The sequence below is a fragment of the Xiphophorus hellerii genome, chromosome 10 (assembly GCF_003331165.1).
Source record: "Xiphophorus hellerii strain 12219 chromosome 10, Xiphophorus_hellerii-4.1, whole genome shotgun sequence".
Taxonomy (NCBI): domain Eukaryota; kingdom Metazoa; phylum Chordata; class Actinopteri; order Cyprinodontiformes; family Poeciliidae; genus Xiphophorus; species Xiphophorus hellerii.
Window position 1 is genome coordinate 14160678 of NC_045681.1, and position 11923 is coordinate 14172600.

General features: G+C 38.0%; 1 protein-coding gene across 1 annotated transcript; it reads left to right on the forward strand.

The window, feature by feature from the left end:
- The first annotated feature begins 1054 nt into the window (after positions 1-1054).
- Positions 1055-10581, forward strand: acsl5 (acyl-CoA synthetase long chain family member 5). The gene is made up of 22 exons (XM_032573981.1): positions 1055-1119; positions 2132-2185; positions 3539-3707; positions 3831-3942; positions 4253-4317; positions 4523-4624; positions 4719-4818; positions 5078-5256; positions 5348-5380; positions 5468-5519; positions 5655-5728; positions 5812-5889; positions 5973-6107; positions 6198-6332; positions 7321-7416; positions 7999-8071; positions 8271-8359; positions 8750-8866; positions 9593-9736; positions 9846-9947; positions 10182-10253; positions 10424-10581. Exons 3-22 carry the CDS (start codon positions 3552-3554, stop codon positions 10559-10561), a joined length of 2052 nt encoding a protein of 683 aa, XP_032429872.1. The 5' UTR covers positions 1055-1119; positions 2132-2185; positions 3539-3551; the 3' UTR covers positions 10562-10581.
- The last annotated feature ends 1342 nt before the right edge of the window (positions 10582-11923 follow it).

The following is an 11923-nucleotide window of genomic DNA, read 5'->3' on the forward strand; positions in this document are numbered from 1 at the left end:
TGGATGTTAGCGTGACTCAAACAAGTCCTGTTCTTCCCCATGTTTAGCAAGAGCAATTAGTCTAAAGTTTCTGTTTCTGGACTGATGGAGTACAGAGGGGAAATCCATGCATGCAGTGGGAGATCAGGGAAACTCCACATAAAATCCGTTTGGGAATCCATAAACAGCTGCTGTACTTTGCAGCTTTTTATAATGTTAATAGTCTTCTACACAGAAAACATTACTTAAATGAGTCAGGAAACAGAGATGTCTTTAGAAGTATTGTTTTTGCACACTTTCTACTAAACAACTAACATGCATGCCCTATGAACTTAGGCAAATTGTCTGTTATATTTTATACAAAGAAGGACTACATAGTGGAAATAATCATCCCTGCATCCCAAAAGTAAGAGTGGTGTTTCTTTAATGGAAACCTTTCGTCTTTCGTTATGCAAATTGAGTGTCTGACGTACTGTAGGTTTATTTGAAACCAAGTCTTTTTTCTTTCAATGTCATTTTCATTTTTATCTTTGCACAGATTGTCCCATTTTTATTAGTTACCCTGCCTCATTCCTTGCATCCAAAATCAGTTTTGTTACAGGATGATTTAACTTTACTTCTTCAGATATCACTGACAGACATTTAAATGAGTAAATGTTCAGATTATGGTTTAACAACCGGAGGTCACTCCAAAGGTGCTGGGATTTTATCTTTAGCTATCCCTGACTCCCATAAATCAAATTGGAGAGGTCATGATTGTCTTAAGGGACAAACTTCAATTAAAAGCTAAAAGATACACAAAAATGAATAAAAGCTAAAGGGGACATATAGTATTTATGAAGGACTGTGAATAGATAAAAAAAACCCAACAAATCCCCCCCACTCCTAATAAGTAAATACAGCAAACTAGGTGAAAGTTGTTGCAGGTCTCCTGGGTGTGTTATCTGCAGAGAGCAGATGTGGCAGGTTGAGCCTTGACCGGTGCTGAGGAGTGTCACACCTGTGTGCAGTTTGAGGCGCTAATGACTTCAGGCAAGCAGACTGTACATCTGTGGTGTTGCTGTCTTTGGCTGTTTGTTCCTCAGGAGATCCCTGCTCAGCCTGATCCCAACCTGCTGTTGCTAATGCTTATTCCACCAGGTAATGTCCCTTAATCAAGAATCTCGTGTCATCTGACTCTCAAGAGAAACCAACTTAAAAAAAACACACACACATACACACAGAGGATCAGCACTGTGCACCTGCTTTGCTAAATTAGTACACAGGTCAGATGTTTATTAATTTATCCCCTAGTTTTTTTTGCTGTTATAATATTGAACTTTAGTACTGACTAATTTGAACTGGCTCTGATTTTTTTACCCCATGTTTGCTATGTGGCTTCAGTGCAGTAAATTTTGGATGGTATTTATTTTAACTTTAACTCATGGCTGTCCAGCTATAGTCTTCAACTGGTGTCTCTGCTTCAACACAACTTAGTCACAGGTACAACTACCTCATCTGCAGGTGGGTAATGAACCATCATTTGATTCAGGTGTGTTGAACCAGGGACAAAACTAAACGGTGCAGGATATCGGCCCTTGAGGCTTAACTTTGGACTCTGCTACTCTAGTCTAACTGTAGATGTGCTCTTTCACCTTTCAGATAATCGTCTGATTGATATCTGCAGAGAATGGTTTGCTTAAGTGAGCTCGAACATTAATAGGAATCATTATAAAGCTATGCATTTCAGTAAATGTGGTTGCATGTTCCCTCATGTTTGTGAATCATAAATGACATGGATTTGTTCCTAAATATTTTATTGTGTCTTTTGAGTATTTTAAATATTTGTTCTTTGAACATGCTAACTTGCAGATAAGTACACTGACCTTTCATCAGGTGCAACATCTTGATCTTTTTTTCCCCTCTCTGTCATTGCCACTGATAACATGTTTTATCTTTCTGGATTAAAATCAGAAGAGTTGGGTGGCAAGAACCCTTTGAAGTATCTTAATCTTTTGCACAACTTTAATACTGTGACCTACAAACCAAGAATATTTCGATGGCTGTGTTGTCTTTTATCAGTGCAAGTAATATTCTGGCCAAAGTTCAAAGATTCTTAGTCGGTCCATCAACTGTTTTATCAGCTCTTCTCCTTGATGTGTTTCCTTCCTAGAGCAGAGGAACAGGATCTGTACACTCGCCACACGCCTGAGACAGCTAGCAGCAGGTAGGCATTATGTCTAAGATTGTTTTATTTTTCCATATGTCTGAGCTCATTGCGTTTGTCAAACTTTTTTGTGTGTGTTTTGTTTTATGTTTATTTAATTATTTGTTCAGTATAAAAACGACTGTCGCGTGACTAGGGCACGGTCACTCTGATCTATCGGATCACAAGAAAAGGCTGAGTTTGGAACATTATGCCTTTAGAATAGAATTAATTACTAAATGCACTGATGGAGTATAGTATAAACACATTGGAAACTTTGTTTCTCCAACTCAAGAACAGTAAAGGGAGAGAATAACTTTGATCAAATGGACACAAAACAACGGTCAGGAAGTGTCACCAAACGTGCAAAGTAAAAGCCTCATCCAACAACTGACATTAGCCTTTATAAATAAGAAAAAAATTGACAAATGGTGTATTGGTGCAAATTAAGAAGAAAAAAATAAGTCAAGTCAAGCAAGCTGCTCCTTCCACTGTACATTTGCCTTGCTTTCCTCATTAGAAATGCATGCACACCATGCCTAGTCAAACTATCCTACATGCACTGTAATGTACGGTGCATCTTATCTCAAACCCTTAGAATCTAAGGGTTTAAGAAAAATTGTTGCACAATTTATGCTAACTTCGACCTGGAGTTATTGAAGAAACTATGCCAACAGTAAATTGAAGAAACTATCTTTGGTGGATGGTTGGTTCAAAAAGTATATATGCCCCTGTTAATTTCAATACTTCTCCTTTGTATAGTGTGACATGGATCCTTAGAAATTCGGCTGAATAGTTGGAATTCAAGAAAAAACTTGATCATTTCTGTTGGTGGGGCTTTTTTTCCCCCCTAATTCTTTCAATCACTTTTTGTGAGATGGATTTTTACAGTGAAATAAAATTCTCTTGCTAGGTTCTTTATATCATGGTACAGCGTCAGCGGCTGTGAATTGGGGACTAGATATGTGTATGTGCAAGCATGCATCCAAAAACAATACAGTAGAAGAATATTAGAGTTTTGCAATTTAGAGCTGAATGTGACAGTAAATCTTGTGGGCTCACCTGAAGAGGTTTGTGGACAACAGATGTTTTGCATCTGATTTGAAGAACTTTGGCGAGGCACAATGGAAAAGTTGAGATTTGGGAGGCATAAAAATTTAATCATTAAATCAATAAAGTAATTAAGGGGAAGAGTGATTATACCTATGCCATCAGGTAGCTATTAATTTTTCAGAAACGGTGTTTGGGATTAAAAAGAAAACCTGGCAATGTATAAATTTTGCGTTCTCAGGTTAGATATGTTGTTTCTGATCTCACACATCCAAGTCTTGACATTTTGATAAACTCACCATTTGTTCTGATTTCCCGTCCCAGCTGACCCAGCATCATGGACGTCATCTTCCAGTTGCTGTTCTCACCTCTTCCGACCCCAGTGGTTATCTCCCTGATCGCGGTCGGTGTTGCGACACTGTTTTACCTCAACGCTCGGCCCAGTCCGGTCCGCAGCCTACCCGACCTCAACCGCCAGACTCTGGGGGTCAAGGTGAGAGCTGCAGAAATGTTGCTCAAGTTTGATAAATTAATAGTCTGGGGAGGCATGGTAATGACCTGACACTTCCCTTAGGTAACTGTAATCTTTTTTTGTTTTAACTTTTTTTTTTTTCAGGATGGTGCAAGAAAAACAGCCTTGTTGGAGGACAACAACAACCTGATGTCATATCGCTACAATGATGCAAAAACCCTCTATGAAGTCTTTCAAAGGGGCCTTAGAGTTTCAGGTATTTAAATTGTTTAAAACTATGTAAAATTAGCTTAGATTTTGTATCATAAGCCAAAATGAGTTTTAAAATGAGTACACTTGCTTGTTTAAAAATCAGACTGAATTTCAAATACACTTGAGGTGACTGTGAACCTTAGTAGCTAGAAAAGTTATGTTGCATGGTGCTAGTTTAAACTGGAACTAATAAAGACAAACCAAATGATGCCTCTTGTCGTCAAATGATCTGGCAAAAACAAAAGCTGCTGTATAGTTAAAGTTCAGTCAAACCACTGGGCAGGACATGACATCAGAACCATTTTATTTTCTAGGTAACGGACCGTGTTTGGGCTACAGAAAGCCTGGGAAGCCTTACCAGTGGCTGAAGTACAAACAGGTACAGCACAGAGTGGCAATGATTTAGAAACATGGTTAAATGGTACGGCTAATATCGTGTGAAATCACTATTCTGGACCTTTCTGGGTAAAAAAGCATCTGATTTTTTTCAATGCCGTTTTCCTCAGAATTTTTTTTAACAAGTATTTGAAAAATTGATAGTGATATTATTTTCTCTCCAACCTGACTTCCCCTTTTCTCTGAAGGTGTCTGACAGGGCACAGTATCTGGGGTCAGGACTCCTTCACAAAGGTTTGAAGCCCAATTCTGAAACATTCATCGGCATCTTTGCTCAGAACAGACCTGAGGTAAATGGAGTCTTAACAGATTTTTTTGTTGTTGTTGTTCTTTTGTGTGAGTATCTATTAACTTCTGCTGTCTCTTCATTAAATCAACTTGCAGTGGATTATTGGTGAGATGGCGTGTTACACGTACTCCATGGTAGCAGTTCCCCTGTACGACACTCTGGGTCCTGAGGCTCTCGTCTTCATTATCAACCAAGGTAATTGGAGCTTTACTTCTCTCGCTAATGCTGCTAATTGTAGAAACAAGAAGACGTCCAGTAACTCTGTTCCCATAGGAGTCTGTCAAGTGACTTTTAATCTCATTCACTTTTTTTCAATGAGTTTGTGTAAATTTGCTGATGGAAAGTTTGATTATAAGGGCAAATTGAGTATATTCTGCCTTGGAGTTTTAAAAAAAGTGGATCATGCAACCCATTTCTAAAAAGATATACATGGATTTTTTTTATTTCCTATAAGCTGGGATCTCTACAGTGCTCTGTGACAACCAGAAGAAAGCGGAAACTCTGCTTCTGAACCACGAAAAAGGCCAAACTCCAGTTCTCAAAACTGTTGCGCTCATGGACTCATTCAGCCCTGAGTTGATCGAGCGAGGAAAGAAGTGTGGAGTGGACATCGTATCCATGGAGGACATGGAGGTAATAATGTTCTCCTAACACCGAACCAAGTTAAATGTAAACTTTAAAAAAAATCAGTAAGTAAAAATGTTTTGTTTTCTGGCAACTCCAGACACTGGGAAAAAATAACCTTCAAAAGCCAGTAGTAAGTTATGAATGCTTCTAGATTATTATTTTTTTTAATGCAATAATAAGCTGCTGATCCTGAGGTGCTGATTTCATGTTCCAACAGCTGCCGAAGCCAGAGGACCTCAGCATTGTCTGCTTCACCAGCGGCACTACAGGTGATCATCTGTGGTTTTCAGGATAGTCAGATTAGCAGGACACATGGCAGAGTTACTCTGGTCTGATTTCCATGTTAAGATTTATTTAAAATATAACTGTTGCAGTGCTGAATTATTATTTTTTCCTTTCAAAAGGAAACCCAAAAGGGGCTATGTTGACGCATGAGAATGTGGTTGCTGATGCTGCAGCTGTCCTCAAAACCTTTGAGGTACGTGAGAATAAAACTGGACCTTTACTAAAAATTTTTGTTTTAATGCCTTTTTCATCCAGTAAAGCATACATTTTATTCAGTCTTCCTTAGTTCCAATTCCTGAGGATGTCAGCATTTCCTTTCTGCCTTTAGCACACATGTTTGAGAGGATTGTACAGGTAAGAAAAAATGTCTTATTGAGATCCAATGTTTGCTCAGAACATCTGAGGGTGTCTTGCATCTGTTTTCTGAAACGTTTCAGACGGTGATGTATGGTGCTGGGGCCAGGGTGGGGTTCTTCCAGGGGGACATTCGGCTGCTGCCGGACGACATGAAAACTCTGCAGCCCACAGTTTTCCCGGTGGTGCCTAGACTCCTCAATCGACTCTATGACAAAGTGGGCAAATTAGATTTTTATTTTTTCTTAAAGATATTAAACTTTTGCTACAGTAGTTTGATATTTTTTTTAAAATCTTTTTATAACCAGATTCAGAGTGGAGCCACATCTCCCTTTAAGAAATGGCTGCTGAAATTTGCAGCAGAGAGCAAGTACGCTGAGGTGAAGGATGGCATCGTCAGGAAAAACAGCATATGGGACAAACTCATTTTCCACAAAGTCCAGGTACTTCGTTTTTACTTAACCTTTTGTAGTTCTGATGTATTAAAGAACATTTTCTGCAGGAAGTTAAGGTTATCGGGTCTGACACTTGGAAATGGCAGTAACACCTTGAGTGTTTTGCACACCTGTTTTTTATTTTTTTACTGTGTATTTGCTTGAATCAACTGAATCTTGGTTTGCAAGGGTCTGCTCTGGGGTCTCACCCAGTGGGACTTGCTTGGAAAACTATTAAAGGAAGGAGTCCAGGAGGCATCCTGAGCCAAACCACCTTAACTGACTTACTACTTCTGATGTAGAAGAACAGTAGCTTTACTGTACATCAACTGCTTTTCCAAAATCTCGTTCTTGTGTTTTAGGCTTTGTTTTTGCTCCTTTCTTGACCATAAAATTTTGTAATATTGGCTGCATTACATCAGTTGAGGCCCCGATCCATCAGCATTGTGCTAAATTCACGAGGGGAGTCCTTAAACTGTTTTTTCTGTTGAGGCTTTTATCTAAAACTTTTCTCTACCAGAGATTTTTAAAGAGGTATCAAAGCATTTATTCTATCCCAGCTGGATTATTGTAAATCTCTTGTTTGTTGTTTTTATGTTGGCATTGACCAAACTTTTTTCTTGATGGCTTCAGGTAGTTCAAAATGTTGTGACGGCTACGTTTCTCCATTGTTGAACTTTGTCACAAGTTATACATTTTGCAGTATAATCCTATAACTTTACCATTAAATAATGGGGCACTCTAGAGCTGTGCCTGGTGTACCTGTCAGTTTTCCTGCAACTTTCTGTACTCTATAAAAGTACAGAAAGTACTTTTTAGATGTTAAACTGTCAATACTGACACACAGTTGATTGGTTATTCACGTCATATATTTTTTCCTATTGTTTTAATTTTGCATCATGCTTTTATGTAAGAAGATTTGCTTAATGGCAGTTTTTTTATGTGCTTTTAAAAATACATTTTATGGTGGTTCTAAATGTTCTCATCCCTAACCCAGGAGTCTCTGGGGGGCCGTGTGAGGATGATGGTGACTGGCGCTGCACCCATATCACCATCTGTTCTCAGCTTCCTCAGGGCTGCTCTAGGCTGCCAGGTAATAAACCTTTAATCCTCTGTAAACAGAATCTTGATTAGATTTAGGTTTTCCCTGCAAATGTAAATGTCTCATTCTCTGTTAAATGAGACTGCTTCTTTTCGTTTTGGACTACTCTGAAACATTCTGTTATTTTGTTGGTCCTCTTAAGGAACCACACTTTTTTGTGACCAATAACCACAAAGTTTGTTTTACTAAATGTATATGAGAATAGAGATCTGCAACAAATCAGTCATATTTGTTTGGTCTCACGACGTGTTTACAATACACATACAAGTTTCTTTTACATTTGAATTGACTGTCAACATGCTGCATTAATTTACTATAGAAGCATAAATAAACAATGTTACAGAAAATCAAACATTTTACATCAAAATATGCCACCCTCTCGGAGTTGGCTCCTCTGTAGATTCACTTTAAAACATTTGTAAATAAATACTGAGGGTTTGAAGTTTTCTAATCTCAAAGGAGCTTGCCGTAAATGGACACAGATGCAGTAATGTTGGTGTTTAGGAGGAACAATTGCACAACACTGATGCTGGCTCCTGTTGACATGTTAATGCTGCTCTCTGGTTCCCTCAGATCTTTGAAGGATACGGTCAGACAGAGTGTGCAGCTGCCTGCACCTTCACCTTACCAGGAGATGCCACTGCTGGTATGTAGCTAAGCAAACTGTAACAACAGCAGCACCACCACCTCTTTGGGTTTAAGAAAATCTTCAGCAAAGATTTGTTTAAGCGTAAAACATCTTACTTGTAAAGTTAACAAATGCTACACATTTCATCAGGGGAGAAATGTGAAGTGGGATCCAAAAGGAAAAACAAGCCTATTCACAATTTATTTATTAACTTCAGGTCATGTCGGTGTGCCTCTGCCTTGCAATTTTGTGAAGTTGGTTGATGTGGAAGAGATGAACTACTTTGCTTCAAACGGTGAAGGAGAGGTTGGTTAAAATGTTTATGTCTGGGGATATTAAAGTCTTGCACCAGAAGGAGTCTGAATTAAATCAGTTTGGAGAGATTCTTGTGTAGGAGTCGGAACAGTTCTTTGGACCAAAAATGAAAGTTGTAACTCTCACAGTTTCACTTTAATATAATCAGCTGCCACTTTGAGGCCTGATGTGTTCCTTTCTGTTCAAACATGCCCAAAAGGAAAAAAATAAAAATAAAAATCTGGTTCACACAAGACTAATGGAAAATTAGTATTACCTAAAGGCTTATGTTTTAGTGATGGTGACAGTCTTGAATTCAAAATGTAAAAACACAGCAAATTGCTTAAACATTACCAGCATTTTATTTTTCTTGTGATTTTTATTTTATTTTATTTTTTACAGGTGTGCATTAAGGGCACAAATGTATTTAAGGGCTACTTGAAAGACCCAGAAAAGACTGAGGAGGTCTTGGACAAGGATGGCTGGCTTCACACTGGTGATATTGGTAAATGGCTTCCGGTAAGATTCACTCGTTTCCCTGCATTGTGAAAAAAATGGATATAATTGGCTTGACGTTCCCCACAAACTGAATGCAGCTTTCCAAATACTGTCCTCTTAAAATCACAAACTTTTGTGTATTATAGTGAAATTTTATGTGATAGACCAACAAAAAATGAAGCATAATCGCATGGAAAGAAAAATGCGCATGGCTGTTATGGCCTGGCTCAAAGGCCACAACAAAAAAAGACATCCTATAAAAGGTTTTTGCAAAATAAGTTTGTTCAGCATAAATTATGATTTAAATAAGTTTCAAATATGAAGTGTGAAATCAGTCATGTAGGTGTGTGCATGAGTGTAGGATGCAGGTGAAAGTGTTACAATGTGCAATCATGTGTGAACCAAATTTTAACAGTCACCTTACAGAAAAATCATGTCGCATTTAAAAGTCATATGTGAAAATTTTGCACCACATGTAAAATTCACATGTGGTCCATACAAATATTCAGATGTGAAAAAGCACATGTATACACGGATTCCCAATTTACTTGGGTTAATACACAAAGCAAAAAAACTATTTCATACATGCATAACCATGTGATGCATGTGTGTAATAGTGGTGATATACACCAGGCATCATGGTTAAAAAATAACCCACATTTACTGTGTCAATTTTATTTGTAAAATTGTCATGAGTTATGAAGCTCTCTAAGTTATAATGCTTTTGCCTTGTGGGTTTTGCGACAGAGTGGAGTCTTGAAGATTATTGACCGTAAAAAGAACATCTTCAAGCTGGCTCAGGGGGAGTACATCGCTCCAGAGAAGATCGAGAATGTGTATGTCCGCTGCAGCCCTGTGGCCCAAGTGTTTGTACATGGAGACAGTCTGCAGGTAACTTGATATTTTTTTTCTCTCTCTGTACCTTTCCAGCTGCTTAATCTTAACAATTAATGTCTTTGTTTCTTTCTATCTTTTTTTTTTTTTTTTCCTATCCATGCAGTCGAGTCTGGTTGCCATTGTGGTACCTGATGCTGATGTCCTGCCAGGTTTTGCAAAAAGTCTTGGCATCCAAGGCGCCATTGAAGAACTCTGCAAGAACACAGTAGGTTTCTGTAATGTGTAAGTTTATTCTCTCCAGTGTTTTAGACAAATGTCCAAAGTCAAGAATCTGCAGGAAATGTGATCATTAACACTAAAAGCAGCCAGTTGGAGAAGTTGGCATGCTGTGCAACTCAAAGTTAACATGTCTGCAAATTACATTTACTGGAAGCAGAGCAGCGGAGCAGTGTGGACTGAGAGACATGTTTAACTGATTCAAATTGTGCTTTATTCTCAGGAAATTAAAAAGGCCATAGTCACAGATATGACCAAACTAGGAAGAGAAGCAGGTCTGAAGTCATTTGAGCAGGTAAAGATTTTTTATCCTAGCAGATTCTACATTTAAGCGGTCACCAGTCTCAAGTATTTTGTCATACTCCATAAAGCCGAAAAGTCTCCAACTGCTTTAGTTTTGAAACTCCTCTCGTTATTGGATTCAAAGTAGCTTAATCACATCTACCTTTCTCTTCTCTGCTGCAGGTGAAAGACGTGCATCTCCACCCTGAGCTCTTCACCATCGAGAACGGCCTGTTGACTCCCACCCTGAAAGCGAAGAGAGCTGAGCTCAAAGAGCTGTTCCAGCCACAAATTGACAAACTTTATGCTGACATCCAATAAATTAACGCTCAAACAGAAAATGGTCTTCGTGTTTTACAGCAACATTCCATTCAGTCACCAATGAATAGAAACAGTTATAGTAGATCAAACCTTAAGGCAATTTGCAGAACAGATTCTGGTTACCTACATACCTATTTAATTTTGTCCAGTCATACAGTTTCAAATGCATGGGAATTCCAACTTGGTATTGCGTTCAGGGTTTTTTTTTTTACATTTTTTTTATGCTTGTTCGTAAAATGTTTGAATTAGACAGTTTTTGTATTCAGGCTCAAAACCTGTTTTACTTTTCGCTGTACTTTGTTTTTTTTAAGGTGAATCTCAAATGTCTGGATTTTATGTGGAGCCTTGTGAAAGGTTTTAAATTTCATTCAAATGCCAATGTTTAGTTAAAAAAATATTTTTAAGTCAGCACTGCCCTCATGTGTTGAAATTCAAACACTGTATAAATTCACTCTCGGCATGGGGTAAATGTGGCAGCATCAGAAAATCTTTAGAATCGCCTGAGGAGGGCTCTGGACATGTCCTCATAATCAAATCTGGAGAACTTATGTCTTTGGAGAATCCTACAAAAGACTGCTGAAACTAAAGCCAAATACGTTTCAACAAAGTAGTACAGGTGTGTACACTTTTACAGTTATTGCAAATTTATATTTACATGTTTGATATTTGCCTCATTTGGGCTTTAGAACAGTTTACATTCAGACTTTGCTTTCAACATAAGCGCCACGTATTAGTTTAATTCAATCATAAGCATGGATACATCATACAGATAGCTCAGAAGCTGAACTACAAATATGATCAAAACTTAATCTAGTTCAACCAAGTAATTCTCAGAACTAATTCTTGGTCTTGGAAAAAGTACTTAAGACAGAAAACCAGGAATAATTCACCATTAAAAAAGGATTACTGTGTACTCGTCACAAAACTTCAAAAGTTAAAGAATGAGCCTAAAATTACCACCACCCTACCAAGTTTAGCTTTTCTTAGGCAGATTTTTAGGTTATGGTTGAAATAAAGTCCCGGTTTGTGGCATGAAAAGACACCTATGATTAATGTAAATGTGGAAAACTAAGATATAGAACACATTTTTCATTAAATGGCTAAATTATGTATCCAACATAAAACATTTAATTCATTTGATGGGTCGATTTGATTTTATTCAGTTTTTTTTTCTTTTTGCACTAATCAACTAATTAGCCCTCTATATGTAATTTAACTTTTGAAAATGTCCTAAAATATTTATTTTAGCCTAAATGTCATCTGACTCAATGAAGCAAGCAACACCGCCCCCCAGCGGCTGTTTTCCACTAAGTTTCGGTTACAGTAGCTCCTCCAGGCAGCGGCAGCCGTACACTCCCCCCT

Excerpts from the sequence above, each read along its gene's own strand:
- acsl5 (XM_032573981.1), top strand. The coding sequence starts at position 3,552 with ATGGACGTCATCTTCCAGTTGCTGTTCTCACCTCTTCCGACCCCAGTG. Across the intron at positions 5,257-5,347 it reads TATCCATGGAGGACATGGAG|ACACTGGGAAAAAATAACCT; the intron begins GTAATAATGTTC and ends TGGCAACTCCAG. Across the intron at positions 7,417-7,998 it reads GGGCTGCTCTAGGCTGCCAG|ATCTTTGAAGGATACGGTCA; the intron begins GTAATAAACCTT and ends TGGTTCCCTCAG.